Here is a 16,362-nt window from a genome sequence, read left to right as displayed (position 1 = left end):
TCCCCTCCTGACCAATGTGTCTATGGACCATGGGCTGCCGTAAAGCAATATTCTTAATGCTTTCTAAATGCTATTAAGAACAGCTCAGCCAAGATGGCTGCCTCTGTAATCATGTTCAGGAAATAAAATAGTTTTTTTTCTGATTTGAAAATATTGTTGATTAGAAAAAAGGATGTGTTGATATCTGGTTTAAACTGTCGGGTATCATTTTTGGTGACACATTTCTTATAAGACGTATTTGCTCTTCAGAATGTGCTTTATTAACGGTTCACAGCAGAACGCGTTGCGGCATGTCAGCCTTCCTCAACTGCAGTTGAGGAAGGCTGACATGCCGCAACGCGTTGTGCTGTGAACCGTTAATAAAGCACATTCTGAAGAGCAAATACGTCTGCTGGGATTATTTCTTATGCATCTTATGGGGATTGCTCCTTTCCCGTGCAGACATTGAAAAGGTCGTGAGCTGTCTTGTTTGGAATTTCTACATTTCCTATAAGGACCTTTTACAATGGTTGGAGTATACTGTTGTCGGGAAGGAAGTGTCATTGGAGGTGACTGCTGTATGTACATGCAGTAAAATACTCCACTTTGCGTTTGTACAAACATTCATTAGTGATAATCTGCCTGAATATTGGTTGTGTAAAGGGGCCTTTAAATACGCTAAGGGGTCTCTATTTAAATAGTGATTCATTTGATTCATTAAAAATTCCGTCTGTCCTACTAGTACACAGGGACAAAAATACCCCATTATTGTCCTATGGTTAGGACCTAGGGGGACTTAAAGTTTTAAAGGGGTTGTGCCAAGTTTTCAGGATATCCGCCTATTATTTATTATTAAAGCGCCATTCATTTCATAGCGTTGTACATATGAGAAGAGGTATACATACATAATGCAGACAATTGCACTAATCATAAACAAGACGAGTTACAAACTGGTACAGAAAGAGAGAGGGCCCTGCCCGTGAGGGCTTACAATCTACATGGTATGGGAGAAGGACACAGTAGGTGCGGGTGAAGTTGGTCATGGCGGTATAGAGGCAGCAGGGTCACTGGTTGTAGGCTTGTCTGAAGAGGCGGGTTTTCAGGTTTCTTTTGAAGGATTCCACTGTAGGTGAGAGTCTGATATGTTGGGGTAGCGAGTTCTAGAGTATGGGGGATGCGCGGGAGAAATCTTGGAGGCGATTGTGGGAAGAGGTGATAAGAGAAGGAGGTCTTGTGAGGTTTGGAGATTGCGTGTGGGGATGTATCGTGAAAGTAGCTCAGAGATGTAGGGAGGGGACAGGTTATGAATGGCCTTGTATGTATTATTTTTTTTTTTAAATCAGATATTTTTATTTGATTTTCACAAGCATATTAAGAACAGAAAAAAACCCAACCTGTCCTCCCCCATCCCTCCCCTTCCCAGAATCTCGTGACCAATTAAGTCCAGAGTCCACGGATCATGCAATATGTCCAGCAGTAGATCCTCATACGTATGCCATGCATATATCGTTTTCCATATTCCAGGTCATACATCACATGTCCTTCTCATACTCATGTATATCCCGACAGCATTTATCATCCAAACACATCATACTCATATCGTCCTTGCTAGTAGTATCTAGAAGCATCCAGACAATACTTTGCAATATATCTGACCTATGTGCTAAATACCCCACTTACGCATTACGCTGCATCCAGGAAAACCACACCGTCTCAAACTTTTTTATGGACCCTCTCTTCTGATAGACGTACTTCTCCATTCGAACCAAATTGTGTACCCTAGCCTCCAGTTCCCTCACAGTCAGTGGCAATATATCTATCCAGTGAAGAGCTATGCTTTTTCTAGCTTGATATAGGACCCGTCCAATAGCCAGCTTCTTTTTTGCCATGCCCGGCAATATTTCAAAGTGTCCCAATACACATATCAAGGGTGTAGCGTCAACTTCAAACACAGTGTTTATTGTTTCAATGACCCCTGTCCAATACCGCCTCAGTCTTGGACAATTCCACATGAGATGAATCAAGTCTGCATTGGATATGTCACATCTTGGGCAACGGTCATTGTCCCTATATCTAATTTTTTTCAAGACCACTGGCGTTCTGTAAACCCTATGTAGTAAGTACAATTGGGAGACTCTCTGTGCTTCACTAACAGCTAGCGACGGGCAGTCCTCGAACACTTTTTCCCACTGTTCCTCAGTGAGGTCCGATATGTCCGACTTCCATTTGGCAAATAATTGTAAAGGTGTATTTTTGATTTGCATATCAATAAATGCACTGTAGTGAAGTGAAATAACACCATTAGTGGTACCACTTGTCGCTGTGAGGTCTATAATACTGTGCTTTGGAGCAGGGGCAACCTTTTCAGACTTGTCCTGTGTTTTAATGGCGTGTCGGAGCTGCAGGTATAAATGAAAGAATTTCTTAGGAATATTAAATTCCTGTTGTAGCTGTGCGAATTCTTTCAATATACCCTCCGAGTACAACTGGGTCATTCTATTCAGGTGATACGGATTCCACACCCGTAATTCCGCAAGTTTGTCCAACTCTTTATACATATAGTTAGGCCAAATTGGGGTATACGCCGTATACCCAGTGATCTTTGTAACCTCCCTGGCCTTCCACCACACCTTGTGAATGGTGCTCAGTACTCCATATCGTTCCCCTTTAATACGAAAGGTACCATCCTCTAGTGCAGACATCAAACATGTCCGTCCTACAAGAAATCTTACCACTTTCCCTACCGTGTTCACTTTCTCTAGATCTCCCCATCCCCTAAGATGTTGTAACTGACTCGCCAAATAGTATAGCCACGGGTCCGGAAGGGCCAGACCTCCATTTGTTTTTGGTCGCCGTAAAGTGTCAAGTTTAATACGGGGAACCCCTTTCTTCCAAATTAATTCCCTAAACAGGGCATTTACTTTATAGAAAAATCGAATCGGAATCCAGCAAGGAGCATTATGTAGGAGATACAGTAACTGGGGCATCAAGATAATTTTTATAAGGTTGGTCCTTCCTACCATGGAAAGCGGCAGCTTGATCCACGTGCTCACTTTATTTTTGAATCTGTTTAGTAACGGTGTCAGGTTTAGGCTTTCGTAATCCCTAGTATCAGGGGTTATTTGGACACCTAAATACTTAAAGGAAGTTACTATCGTTAGGCCCATGGCGTCTTCCGGGTTTGGGACATCTCCTTTAGCTAATGGCATTACTACAGACTTCGTCCAGTTAATACTGAGACCAGACAGTGCCCCATAATCATTAATAACCTTCATGGCTTCCTTAAGGGAATTTCTCCAATCCTCCATGAACAGTAATAGATCGTCAGCATAAAGAGCGACTTTTTCAGTCAATTCCCCATACTGAAAACCCTTCACCGAACTTGCCTGTCTTAAAGCCTCCGCCAAGGGCTCCACCGCCACCGCAAACAATAGCGGGGACAAGGGACACCCCTGTCTCATCCCTCTATATAATTCAAAGGGATCTGACAAGGCCCCATTGATTCGTAGCACAGCCTTTGGGGTTGCATACAAGAGTTGTACCCATTCAATGTATTGGCGTCCAAAGCCCATCCTCTCCAGTACTAGCCATAAATATCGCCATTCCACACTGTCGAATGCCTTGGCCGCATCAAGAGATGCGACCGCCGCACACGAGGTGTGGACCTGACTCGCCTGGATATTCATGAAAAGTCTTCTGACATTAACAGCAGTCGAGGCATTTGGCATAAAGCCCGCTTGATCTGTATGAATAAGCATTGCAATGACCTGATTTAATCTATTCGCCATCACTTTCGCCAACAGTTTCACGTCAGTCTGCAGGAGCGAGATAGGTCTGTAGGAATCAGCTTCTTTGTCATCTTTACCGGGTTTCGGGATAAGCAAAATGACAGCCTCATTCATTGAGGCAGGTAGGCGCCCCATTTCCTTCGCTTCCTTACAGACTTCCAGCAACTGCGGCAAAAGTATGGCCGAGAACCGTTTATACAGTTCAGGTGGCAACCCATCTCTCCCTGGCGCTTTATTATTAGACATGGATCCCAAGGCCTCCTCCAGTTCCCTAATGGTTATTGGGGCATCTAACATGTCTCTATGTTCACCCGGCAGGGTACGCAGTGGCAACTGTTGTAGAAACTCACAGATTTCTGCATCCGAGGCAGTTATCTTAGATTCATACAATGAGGAATAGAAGGATTGCATAATATGAACTATCATGTCAGGGTCGTCCCTTAGTATTCCCTTTGAGTCCCTAAGTGTCGCTATATATGAAGTCTGCTGTTGGGCTTTAGAGATTAAGGCCAGCAATCTTCCTGCCTTTTCGCCCTCTTCGTAGTAGGTGCTTTTGAAAGAATCTCTTATTCTTTGCATTTTGCATTAATTTCTCATTCAATTTTTCCTGAGCCTCTTTCCACTGCGCCTCAGTGTCCGTTGTTGGAGCAGCAACATGTGCTGCCTCCAAGAGCTCCACCGCGGTAGTCAGTTTTTGTACTGTTAGTTTAGTTTCGGTCTTTTTAGCATTGATATCCCCTATTAGTAGCCCTCTGAGATAAGCCTTCATGGCGTCCCATACCACTAATTTTGGTGCCGATGGAAGATTAATGTCAAAGTATTCCTTCAGTTTATCCCCTATTCCCCCCATATCTGGTAACACAGATAGCCAGTGTGGGTTCAACTTCCATATCATATTTCTCCGTATCCTGCTGGGCCGAAAGTCAGCGACCGCCAGAACTGCAGAATGGTCCGATAAGTTACGAGGTAGGTATTTGACATCTCGTATATAGTGCCCCATGCTATCATTTCCCAATATGAGGTCTATTCTCGATAGGGAGTCATAGGTAGAGGAGACACATGAATATTCTTGTATGTATTTGTTAGTACTTTGAAGTGAATTCGCTGGGCAATGGGGAGCCAGTGAAGGGATTGGCAGAGGGGAGAGGCAGAGAAGTAATAGGGTGAGAGGTGAATTAGTCGGGCAGCAGAGTTGAGGATAGATTGGAGGGGTGCGAGATGGAAGGACACAGAGGAGAGTGTTGCAGTACTCTAGGCGAGAGATAATGAGGGCATGTACAAGCATTTTCGCAGATTCAAAGTTAAGGAAAGCGCGGATGCGGGAGATGTTTTTGAGTTGGAGGCGGCAGGTGGTGGAAAGGGCTTGGATTCTGCCCTTTCCTTCCGACCGCACATCCAAGGCAGCCTATCCACAGGACAGGAGATAACTAACTGACCAGTGGTGGTCCAACCACTGGGACCCCACTGATTCCGTGTACCGGGATCCTATTTTCCCATCCTGATGGAGCGGCAGGTTGAACTTGCGCCCTGCCGCTCCATTCTTTCCCTGTGGGACTGCCAGAAATAGCTGAATGCTGTTCTGGGCTGTCACCAGCAGTCCCATACAGAAAAATGTTGGGAAAGTTGACGGGTTCTCTTTAAAGGCTATGTACACCTTTTTGGAGGCAATTTTTGTTTGATTGCATTTGACAGATTTTTGGTTAAAAATCATATTTTCTATTGGCCTTTATTAAAAATATTGAGCCATTCTGTCACAAAGGGCTGATTTTCTAACTGTGTGACTGGTACTCTCAATTTGGCAGTAATCTAATAAACCATCTCTCTAAACCAGGCATCCTCAAACTGCGGCCCTCCAGCTGTTGCAAAACTACATCTCCCAGCATGCCCAAACAGCCTACAGCAGGGCATTGTGGGAGTTGTAGTTTTACAACAGCTGGAGGGCCGCAGTTTGAGGATGCCTGCTCTAAACTACTAGGAGGTCATTAAACACTTAAGCCACATTAAGTAAGATAAGAACTGAGCTAAGAGTGTTTATAATAATTTATAGAAGGCTAATCCAGAGGCAGCTACTACAGCATCTCACCTATGTACACAAAAAGAGATTCCATATTTTTAGTAAAGACCAATAGAAAATATTATTTTTAGCTCAAAATAAGTACAATGCAATAATAAAAAAAATTGCCCCCAAAGGTGTACATAGCCTTTAAGTTAGAATGTTAGAAATGAGCACTATGCGGTCCTATGATTGCTGGATCATTGCAGTCTTGTGGTAGTAATATATATTATATAGCAAAAAATATGTGGACAGACCATAATTAGTCTGTTTATCACTAACTGCTACACCCACTACTGAAAGATGCATGAATTCAAGCGTACAATTTCCATAGACAAACATTAGCAGTAAGAAGAGACACACTCAAAATGCAGTGACTTTCATCGTGGTATTGTCATGGGCTGCAAACTTTTCAACAAGTCAGATATTCATATGTCTGCCTGCTAGAGCTGGTCTAGTCTGTAATGTGGGAAAGTCTAGGGAACTGGTGCCTCTTGAAGCATCATTAGCACAGGAATAATTTGTGGGAAGCTTTGTGGATTCGATCACCATAGCAAAGCGACGCACAAAAGCCTGAAATCGCTCTGTACAAAGCCAGTTTTCAGCTAGCGTGATATAAAGCGTACCACAATCCTTCTACATTGAATTAAGGATGGGCTTCAGGTCAAGTTTCACATTCTGTGCTTTACAGACAATTGTAATTTGGGAGCTGCATCTTTTTCACACCCTCTTGATTATTACTTTTCCTCATTTAAGCCAGATGGCTTTTTCGATTTATTTTTTTATATTGTGAAATATTAATAAATGTGACATTTGTTCAATTTAAATCATAGTTTGGGGTAGGCTTAGTTTTAAAGGTTTGGCCCAAGAATGACAACTTGTCACTTATGGATAGGATAGTGTCTGATCACTTGGGGTCCCACCGCTCAGACCCCCACCACTCATGTGAATTAGGGTCCCGTCTCCCCTGTGTGAATAGAATGGTGGTGTGAATGGGCTACAGGTCACACATGCTCTCCTCCACTCTGTTCACACAGGGTACTTGAGGACCTCTGTTTTTGTAAACGTGAGTGTCCCTGAGGTTAGACCCCAGGGATCTTAGATTTATCACCTATCATGTGGATAGGTGATAAATGTTATTAATGGAAATCCCCTCTTATAAATCCAAATTTAAGGTAAGTAAACCATGTGACAAAAATAAATGTCTGTTCTTTTTCAGCATGTGCCTCAATTTTGTTACACGTATATTATTTAGTCACTGGGGGAGATTTATCAAACCTTTCATTTTCCAAAGGAGCTGTGAAAGGTAGAATCTGATTGCTATGGGCAACTAAGCCGGTTCCACTTTACACCAGTTTGATAAATCTCCCCCACTGAGTTTTCAGAAAAAAAACGGAATTAGTCTTACCGGTAATTCTGTTTCCATGAGATCATCACGACGGCATACAAGGAGATTGACCCCTGACCTCTGTAGGGGCAGGAACAGAGAAAGGTTAAATACCCTCCTCCCACCACCAACACCAGTGTTTCCAAAATCACACAGAGCAACCCGGTGGTGGAAAACAGTGAAAAAAAGGTATTACTCCATACCTTCTAGAGACCTACTAGGTCAAAAACGATCTAAATCATAGGGAGGGAATAACGTGCCGTCGTGATGATCTCATGGAAACAGAATTACCGGTAAGACTAATTCCGGTTTTTCCATAGCATCATCACGACGGCATACAAGGAGATATAAAAAATATATCAGTTAAGGGGGGGCTACAGCCTGGAGGACTTTCCGCCCGAAGGACAGATCAGAAGATCTGGAAAGATCCAGGCGATAGTGCTTTATAAATGTATGAATGCTGGACCAAGTGGCAGCACGACAGATTTCCTCCAGAGAAGCCCCAGCTCTCTCTGCCTGAGAGGAAGACATGGCCCGAGTGGAATGGGCCCTAATGTTGACTGGACATGTAAGATTTTGTATTTGGTAACAAAGACTAATGGCTTCTTTGAGCCATCTAGCTATAGAGGACCGGGAGGCTTTTTGGCCCTTAAATCTTCCTCCAAAAAGGACTAGTAGATTTTCAGATTTCCTAAACTTTCCCGTCACCGTGATATAGTTTAGGACTGCCCGTCTAACGTCCAGAGAGTGAAACGCTGATTCTTTGTCATTAGAGGGGTGCTGGCAAAAAGAAGGTAGGGTAACTTCCTGGCTCCGATGAAAATTGGATACGACTTTGGGGAGAAATCCAGGATCCAGACGGAGAATAATTCTATCATCTAGAATACGGAGGTAGGGTTCCCTGATTGATAGGGCTTGTAATTCCCCTACTCTGCGGGCCGAAGTTATCGCAATTAAGAAGGCCGTTTTCAAGGACCATAATTTTATTGGACAGTCAGACATGGGTTCAAAGGGTGGTAAAGTAAGGCCTGTAAGAACGATGTTCAGATCCCAGGAAGGGACACGGGCGGTGATCGTTGGGCGGAGCCTCGTCGCTGCCTTAATGAATCTTTTGATCCAACGATGGCCGGCTATATCTTGGTCAAAGAAACAACCTAGGGCTGAGATTTGGACCTTCAAGGTAGAGGGTCTAAGTCCCAGGTCCAGACCTTGCTGTAGGAAATCCACTATTCTTTGGATGTTGGGTTTACGCAAATGTGGCGATTCGTCCCCACTCCAGGAACAAAAACGTTTCCAGATCTTAAGGTAAATTGCTGACGTTACCTTCTTTCTGGAGGCTTTCAAAGTAGCAATAACTTCGTCTGACAGGCCCTGAAGCTTCAGGGTTTGGGACTCAGGATCCAAGCCGCCAATTTCAGAAACTGCGGGTTTGGGTGTAGAACTGGACCCTGCTGGAGTAGATCCCCCCCCCGCACAGGAAGGAGCCATGGATCTTGTAGGGAAATTTTTTGGAGAGATGAGAACCAGCTTCTCTTTGGCCATAGGGGAGCGATCACAATCACCGTGGCCTTGTCCTGGAGAATTTTTTGTACCACCTTCGGAATTAGAGGAAGTGGAGGGAAGGCATAGCACAGATTCCAATGCCAACGAATGGCGAAGGCGTCTAAGGCATGAGGTCTGTCCCTGGGGTTTAGGGAACAGAATGTTTCCACCTTTGAGTTTGTCCTGGTGGCAAACAGATCCACGTCGGGCATCCCCCATTTCCTTACTACTAGCCCGAATATTTCTGGACTTGGAGACCATTCTGTATGGTCGATTTTGTGGCGTCTGAGAAAATCCGCTTCCTGATTTAGTATTCCCTTCAGATGAACTGCCGATATAGAGGCCACATTCTGTTCCGCCCAAGCAAAGATTTTTGTTGACAATGCTTGTAGGGTTACGGACCGTGTTCCCCCTTGATGGGAGAGGTAGGCAATGGCCGTAGTGTTGTCCGACAGCACTTTTATGTGATGATGACACAACATTTCCTCTGCTACCTTTAACACCTCCCAGACTGCTTTCAGTTCCCTGAAGTTTGATGACTGGGATCTGATCGAATCTGGCCAAGTGCCCTGGAACATACGATCCCCCACCTTTGCGCCTCAGCCGGACAGACTTGCGTCTGTTATTACCTGAACCTGGGGAGTCTTCTGCCAGGGATTTCCCCGCGATAAGTTTCCGTGGTCTTTCCGCCAATTTAGGGACAGCAGAATCCGAGTTGGTGGACTTACTTGATCTAGAGAGGATTGGCACTTGTTCCAGACACTCAGTATCCAGGACTGAAGGGGTCTGAAGTGTATTTGACACCAGGGAACTGCCGGAATACAAGATGTTAGCAGGCCCAGCAGACTCATCGCCTCTCTGATAGAGCAAGATCTTCTTTTCTGAAAGGACCTGATCTTTTATTGAACTGATATTTTGTCTCGAGGTAGTAATACCGCTTGCTTTCGGGAGTCTAGGATCATCCCTAAGAATCGAACTTCCCTTGAGGGGGTGAGGACGGACTTTCCTTTGTTCACGATCCACCCCAGGTCGTCTAGGATGGAGAGAAAAAACCTCAGGTTCGAATTGATTTGGCTGAGACTTTCGCTGACTAGAAGGAAATCGTCCAAATAAGGGATTATCATAAGTCCCTGTCTTCGGGCAAAGGCGACCATCTCTACCACTACTTTGGTAAATATTCTTGGCGCAGATGAAATCCCGAAGGGAAGGGCCCTGAACTGGTAGTGATGGACGTTCCCTGATATATCCTGGATTGCAAACAGGAGAAACCTCTGTGAGTCGGTGTGAATGGGAATGTGGTAATAAGCGTCTTGTAGGTCTATTGTGCACATGAAGACGTCTTTGCTTAGCAGAGGGATTGTAGATGCTAGGGTCTCCATCCTGAATTTCTGATAACGGATGAACCTGTTTAGTGGTTTCAGGTTTATGATAGTCCGAAAAGTGCCTTCTTTCTTCCTGATTAGAAATAGAGTTGAATAGAAACCCCTGCCTCATTCTGGAGGTGGGACCGGTGAGATTACATTCATTAGGTGAAGTTTCTGGACTCCTTGCCAAAGGTTCATTTGGAACAGTGTCAGTGAAAATTTGTTTGGGGGTCTTGAAGACCACGCTATTTGGTAGCCTGCCCCGACTACCTTGGAAATCCAGGGGTTCTGGGAGATGGATTCCCATGACCCCAGGAATCTTGAGTCTTCCCCCCCCCCCACCCCGACGTCATTGCTTATCGGAGGATTTTGGGTGGGAGAAGGATTGGCCTCTTCCTCTTCCCCCTTTTGGATAGCTCTAACGTCCTGATTTCCCTTTCCCCCTGTAGCTTTTTTTCTTGACCCGAGGAGGTGCGAAAAGGATACCGGCGTTTGGAGGGGCGATCTTCCGGAAACCCCTTCTTTCTGTCCGCGGCCTTCTCTAGAATTTTATCTAGCACCGGGCCAAACACATATTCTCCAGAAAAGGGTATGGAACAAAGCTTTAATTTAGACGTCTTGTCCCCCGACCAGCACTTCATCCAGAGGGCTCTTCTGGCTGCATTGGAAAGTGCCGCGTCTCTGGCAGAGAATCGGACTGATTCGGCAGAGGCATCCGCCAGGATGGCCGTGGCGGATTTTAAGAGGGAGAGAACTAAGAATTTGTTCCCTAGATGTTCTATCTTTAATATGAGTTTCTAATTCTCCCAACCAAAGATACATGGATCGGGCGACTGAGGTAGCCGCAATATTGGTTTTAATGTTTAACATGGACGCCTCCCAGGATTTCCTGAGAAGACTGTCCGCTTTACGATCCATTGAATCTTTAAGTTGGGAGGTATCTTCAAATGGGAGAGATGTTTTCTTGTTCACTTTGGCCACCTGTACATCGATCTTGGGAATTTCATTGAAAATTTTAGATTCCTCTGGATCAAATAGCAACCTATTTTTGAACGCAGCCGGGACTCCCAGTCATCTTTCTGAATCTGCCCACTCATCAAGGACCATATCCCTAATACTCTCGTTAATGGGGAACACACGAGTTTTCTTGACTCTTAGGCCCCGAAACATTTCTTCTTGTACTGAATGGGTACGTTGCACTTCCTCCACGCCCATGGTCGACCTTACTGCCTTTAATAGGTCGGACATTTATTCTGTAGAAAAGTAATATCTATGACCGTCATCCACTGAGTCTGTATCAGAGACTCTCTCCCCCTCTTCCCATGACCTAACGGAGTGGGCACTTTCATCCGCCATAACTTCTAGGTCCGAAGGGAATGGAGACCTAGCCCGCTTCCTCTTAGGTTGCGGCAAGTCGGGGGGATTAGTGGACAGGTGGGCCAGGGATGAACGGATCTCTTCCTGAATCATGGTTTTTAATTCCTCTTTTAAAGAGGGTGCTTCATCCCGTACAATATTAGAAATACAAAGCTTGCACAACTTTTTGGGGTAGTAGTCAGGAAGTCTGCTATTGCAGGAGATACATTTGAGTGTTTTTTTTTTTTTTTTTTCGGGGCTTCTTTAGCCTAAAAGAGAGGAGAAGGCAGGGCATCGGGGTATGACCACTAGAGAGAGAGAGAGCAACAGGGGGTCAGCAGAAGCGAGCTAGCTGCCAGCTGGAAATAACTTTCTCTCTCTCTTTCTCCCCTTCCCCCTATTACAGCAGGAGAGGGGGATCAACAGACCCCCTGACCTGCACATATAATACCCCCGAAGGGGACTCACAGTTGGTAGCAGCGCCGGTGGCTCAGCTCTAGGGGATCGCTCAGATGCCGACATCGTCCTTTCTGCAGGCAAGGGTTCCGCACCAGTGGGGACCGATCCTGGGAGCGTTTAGACACGGGCGGTAATCAGCGTTTATGCCCCGGTTTTAAGCTGGGCTCCACGCTGCCGCCGCGACGTCACTTCCGGGTCGCCGGCCGTGACGTCATAAACATGCGCTCCATGCGCCGGCGCGCACCCAGCTGTCGCCTGAGTAGGCTAGGAGGAAGTCTGCGCCAGGGAACAGGCCCCGGAATAACCAGGACGAGATAGCCCTGTACCCCCTGCCCAGCATTAGTACTTGGACCGCGGGAGGGCAGGGGGACGCCATGCTGGATGCCGGCGTTTTTCCAAAGGTAACGGAAAAAATAAAAAATAAACAGATTCCGTTTCCTTAGCTTCATCTCCCTGCATACAGGGAGACCTTTCTCTGCCCTGTCCTCTGTAGGGACAGGAAACACTGGTGTTGGTGGTGGGAGGAGGGTATTTAACCTTTCTCTGTTCCTGCCCCTACAGAGGTCAGGGGTCAATCTCCTTGTATGCCGTCGTGATGATGCTATGGAAAGTTTGATATGTCATAGAGACTCCTACCGATTGCTAGAATGAGGAGAGAGAATTGCTTGCATATTGCGCTGTCTCTTTGCTGCAGGAGACATAATCAAGATGAGTTCATAGTGCAGTGACCCAGTGGATTACTGCTAAAGTGTTAATACCCTAGTGGGTTTAAGGTGGTTGAAGTTGTTTTTTTTTTTGTACTCTGTAAATCCCAAATTGTTGTTGTCGTCTATAGGCAGCAAATTTTTATAACTGGCAGACTTATTGCAGTTGCCTGGGTGATTGGCTGATTCCGCCCTCAGGTTAAGGTCTTTGCTGAGCAGGCCTAGAGAGAGAATGTTTACATGTGAGCTTCTGAGAGCTAGACCTAGCCCAGGGAGCCTGCATTCCCGAGACTGAAAGCTGCCAGAGAAGCAACTAAACTTAGAGAAAGAGGGAGGACATTTATGAATGGTTGAGAACCACTTTAAGACGGTGCTGAAAAAGTAAGGTAAACGCTCTTTATGGGCAAAGACATTACTACATGCGGAAAGAATTAATTGCCTCAGGGACCCACCACAATTCTGAGATGGATTAGCCACCTGAGTCTAAGATCTGCTCCCTGCAGACCCGGCATTGCAGAAAGTGTTAATGACAACAGAATTGCATGTCTGTGGTTAAGGAAGATTGCAAAGTGTACCTAGAGAGAGACTGCCTATACACAACCATTAGGATAAGCATACTCTATAATGTACTTCAGATCTATGCATGTTGTTGCTATATTTACTACAACTCCTATCATCTGCTCAATAAAAGAAGATGCTTTATTTGTATTCGGGTCGGCTTATGACTAGTATACCTACCTACCTACCTACCCACTTCTCCTTAAGCAGTAGGGGTATGCTGAGACTGCTGTACGGAGGGTAGGCTAAAGGGGCCAGAAACCACAAACATGGCTTAAGGCAATAGTGTTTATTGACAAGAATTACAAGACCAGATTCCTGAAAGCATTGAACATTTCACACTGCGGATTTGGTATATATCGTGCATAACAAGCTGACGGAAGCCGCACCAATGCGAAATGAATGCCCCGTGATGGAACTGGGGTTAATACCAACATTCCTTTAATAATATGCAGATAAATTTGAGAAAATTCTGACAACTCAAAGGCGCGGTACCCAGCTTAAGCAGAGGAGCCTCCCCCGAGGTTGTTTAAATAAAGCGCCTCCACTCCTGTAATGCCACAACTGGGCACCATTTATTACCAGTGGGGAAGTAGCTAACCTCTGTCAGTTGACCCGCTCGGGCCGTCTTTGTAGATGTTAACCCCTTAGGGACGTATCGGTACTGCATGGTTCCCGAGTCCTTAAGGACCCATGACGTACCGGTACGTCATGTGGTGTTCCGATCACCGGCGGGCGGTGATCGGAACAAGGTGCCTGCTCAAATCGGTAATGAATGATGTGAACGACACAAAATAAGTCTTGAAGGGTCCAATGTAGGGGCCTGGCAAACTGATCAAAAATCCATGGGCTGGATTTTGAACCAACGGTCAATTTATTGGCAAAGTAATATTTGTTTAACCATTTAAGCTCGTGCCATTGCCACAGCTCAGGTTGGATTCACAGCAGCTTAAGAGTCTGTGATGTCTGCTTTAGACAGCCAAGCCCCCTGACCCAACCTCAGTATCACCTGAATGGCTTCATCGATAGAAGTGTATTTCATTGAGAATTCTTCTGAAGGGAGTAGAGAATTGAGGCTAGGTATAGGTAATGAATGTGGGGCTGACAGGTCGTATATCAATCTTTTTTTATTGCTGAATTTCCCAGTCACTACACCAACCGAGTTATCCTCCAGCAATCAAAGGGGGGGGGGGGGGGGGTATTCGAATGGCCCGATGAGGTACCCCTTGTCCAACTCAGCCTGAACTTACAGATTTTTTCGAGAAATAGACCTTAATTTCTCATCTATGTAGAAAACTACTGTGTGCGCATGTCTGATGTCTTTAACTGATGTTTTTATTTTGTCTGCCCACAGCTGATCTGAAGAGGACGATAGCAGTTCTGTTAGACGACATCCTGTTGCGCCTAGGAAAACTAGAGAACAAAATTGACTATATTGTAGTGAATGGATCATCCAGTAACAGCACTAACAGCACCACCGGGAATCTGGTTCCACTAACTACAAGTAAACGTGTCAATACCTCTGGAAAGCGATGATAAGAAAGAAATCGCGGCCCTAAGCTTAGAGAGACACCCTCCCCCCGGCTCAAGGAAAAGTTGTCTGGAGAATTAACATGAGGATTTACTGCTGTAATGTCAAGTGTTAGACACTTGTCAAGAATTGTAGGCCATATTTTTTTTCTTTTTTCTTAAATGAAAGGACATGTTTTTCTACGTGTGTGAATTTTATTAGTTGGTTCTAGATTATAATATTTAGTAATAAAAAAAGAAATATTTTGAATCTGTTGTAAAAAAGTAAAAACCTATACTTGTATATTATATTTTGCTACACAGAAATGTTATGTTTTAAGCGAAGGTTTTTGAATGTGTGACCCAAAGAATGTATTTATTTGCACTGTTAAAGCATAGCATAACCATAGATGACTCTTATTGTCTTATTCATGTAAGCTCACCAATGACAAATAAAAAGATTAGGAACTGTGCATTATTTTAAAATATTTCTGGAAAGTTCCAATTTTGGTAATAAGTTCGCTATTATTAATGAATACAAACAGATATGTTTCCTTCAATCTTTTAGAAGAAATAGCTGTACCTGTTACAAACTTGATATTAGTTGTAGGACAGCTGTATTTGAGACATTTCAGTCATGGTTTAACAGACCTTTGTCAAAGCTAAACTGCTGCTGTTTAGAAAGCAAGTAAGGCTACATGCACACGAACGTTGTTTGTTTCCGTGTCCGTTCCTTTTTTTGGCGGATAGGATGCTGACCCATTCATTTCAATGGGTCGGCAAAAAATGCGGACAGCACACTGTGTGCTGTCCACATCAGTATGTCCGTTCCGTAGCTCTGCAAAAAAAAGTTTGTCCTATTTTTTTTTTCTAGTTTGCGGACAAGTATAGACATTATTACAATGGATCCGCAAAAAAAACGGATGCCATACGGACGGCATTCGTTTTTGTTTTTTGCGGACCACAAAACACATACGGTCGTGTGCATGTAGCCTAATTCTTTACTCCTGTGAGGTCGCTCATCATTGTGCCAGTTATACAGAACTAGTGCATTTGCCTTGTGAAGGAGGCTGGTGCAAAGCGATGACTCCTTACATCCTAAATCTTTTCACAATTCTTAGGCTACTTTCACACTTGCGTTGTTGTACAAGCTGCGATTTTTGTGTCCGGTCATAAAAGCAGAAAAACACAAATCCGTCACTGAAAAAAATGTAAGTCAATGGTGATGGATCAGTTTTTTTTAGGAACCTAAAAAAACTGATCCGTTACCCATTGACTTTCAATGTATCTAGTGACGTATCCGTTTTTTTTTTTCCATTTTGATTTCACACAACCGCACCCTAACGGAACATATGAATCCTGATGCGAAAAAATCTAAACTAATCTGTTTAATTCCGATATTGAGATCCTCTGCCGAATCTCAATCCTGGAATTAACAACGCAAGTGTGAAAGTAGCCTTACCAAGCACTAATTGGAATTTCACAAAAGTGTGTTAAACTATAAATAAAATGTTAAGGATACCATTGCCGTACAATAAACTAAGTTTGAAAATATCTCTTTGGTGTGCAGAGTTTTTTTTTAAGATATCACTTGGATTGGGATTCTACCTTTTTGTATCCAAATACAGTGTGCTGTAGAGCTTTATAGATACTTACACTGGTG

At 44.4% G+C, this 16,362-nt stretch overlaps 1 protein-coding gene across 1 annotated transcript in view; it reads left to right on the top strand.

Annotated features, from left to right (window-relative positions):
• Positions 1–15,172, top strand: part of CCDC126 (coiled-coil domain containing 126) — a 39,530-nt gene extending 24,358 nt beyond the window's left edge. The window contains exon 3 of the mRNA XM_040433653.1: positions 14,545–15,172. Coding sequence (XP_040289587.1) covers positions 14,545–14,726 — 182 coding nt within the window. The 3' untranslated portion in view covers positions 14,727–15,172. The remainder of the gene's footprint in view (positions 1–14,544) is intronic.
• The last annotated feature ends 1,190 nt before the right edge of the window (positions 15,173–16,362 follow it).

This window comes from Bufo bufo, chromosome 5 (genome assembly GCF_905171765.1).
Source record: "Bufo bufo chromosome 5, aBufBuf1.1, whole genome shotgun sequence".
In the NCBI taxonomy this organism is placed as follows: Eukaryota; Metazoa; Chordata; class Amphibia; order Anura; family Bufonidae; genus Bufo; species Bufo bufo.
The sequence above is the reverse complement of the archived record's forward strand: the minus strand, read 5'-3'. Positions and strand labels throughout refer to the sequence as shown.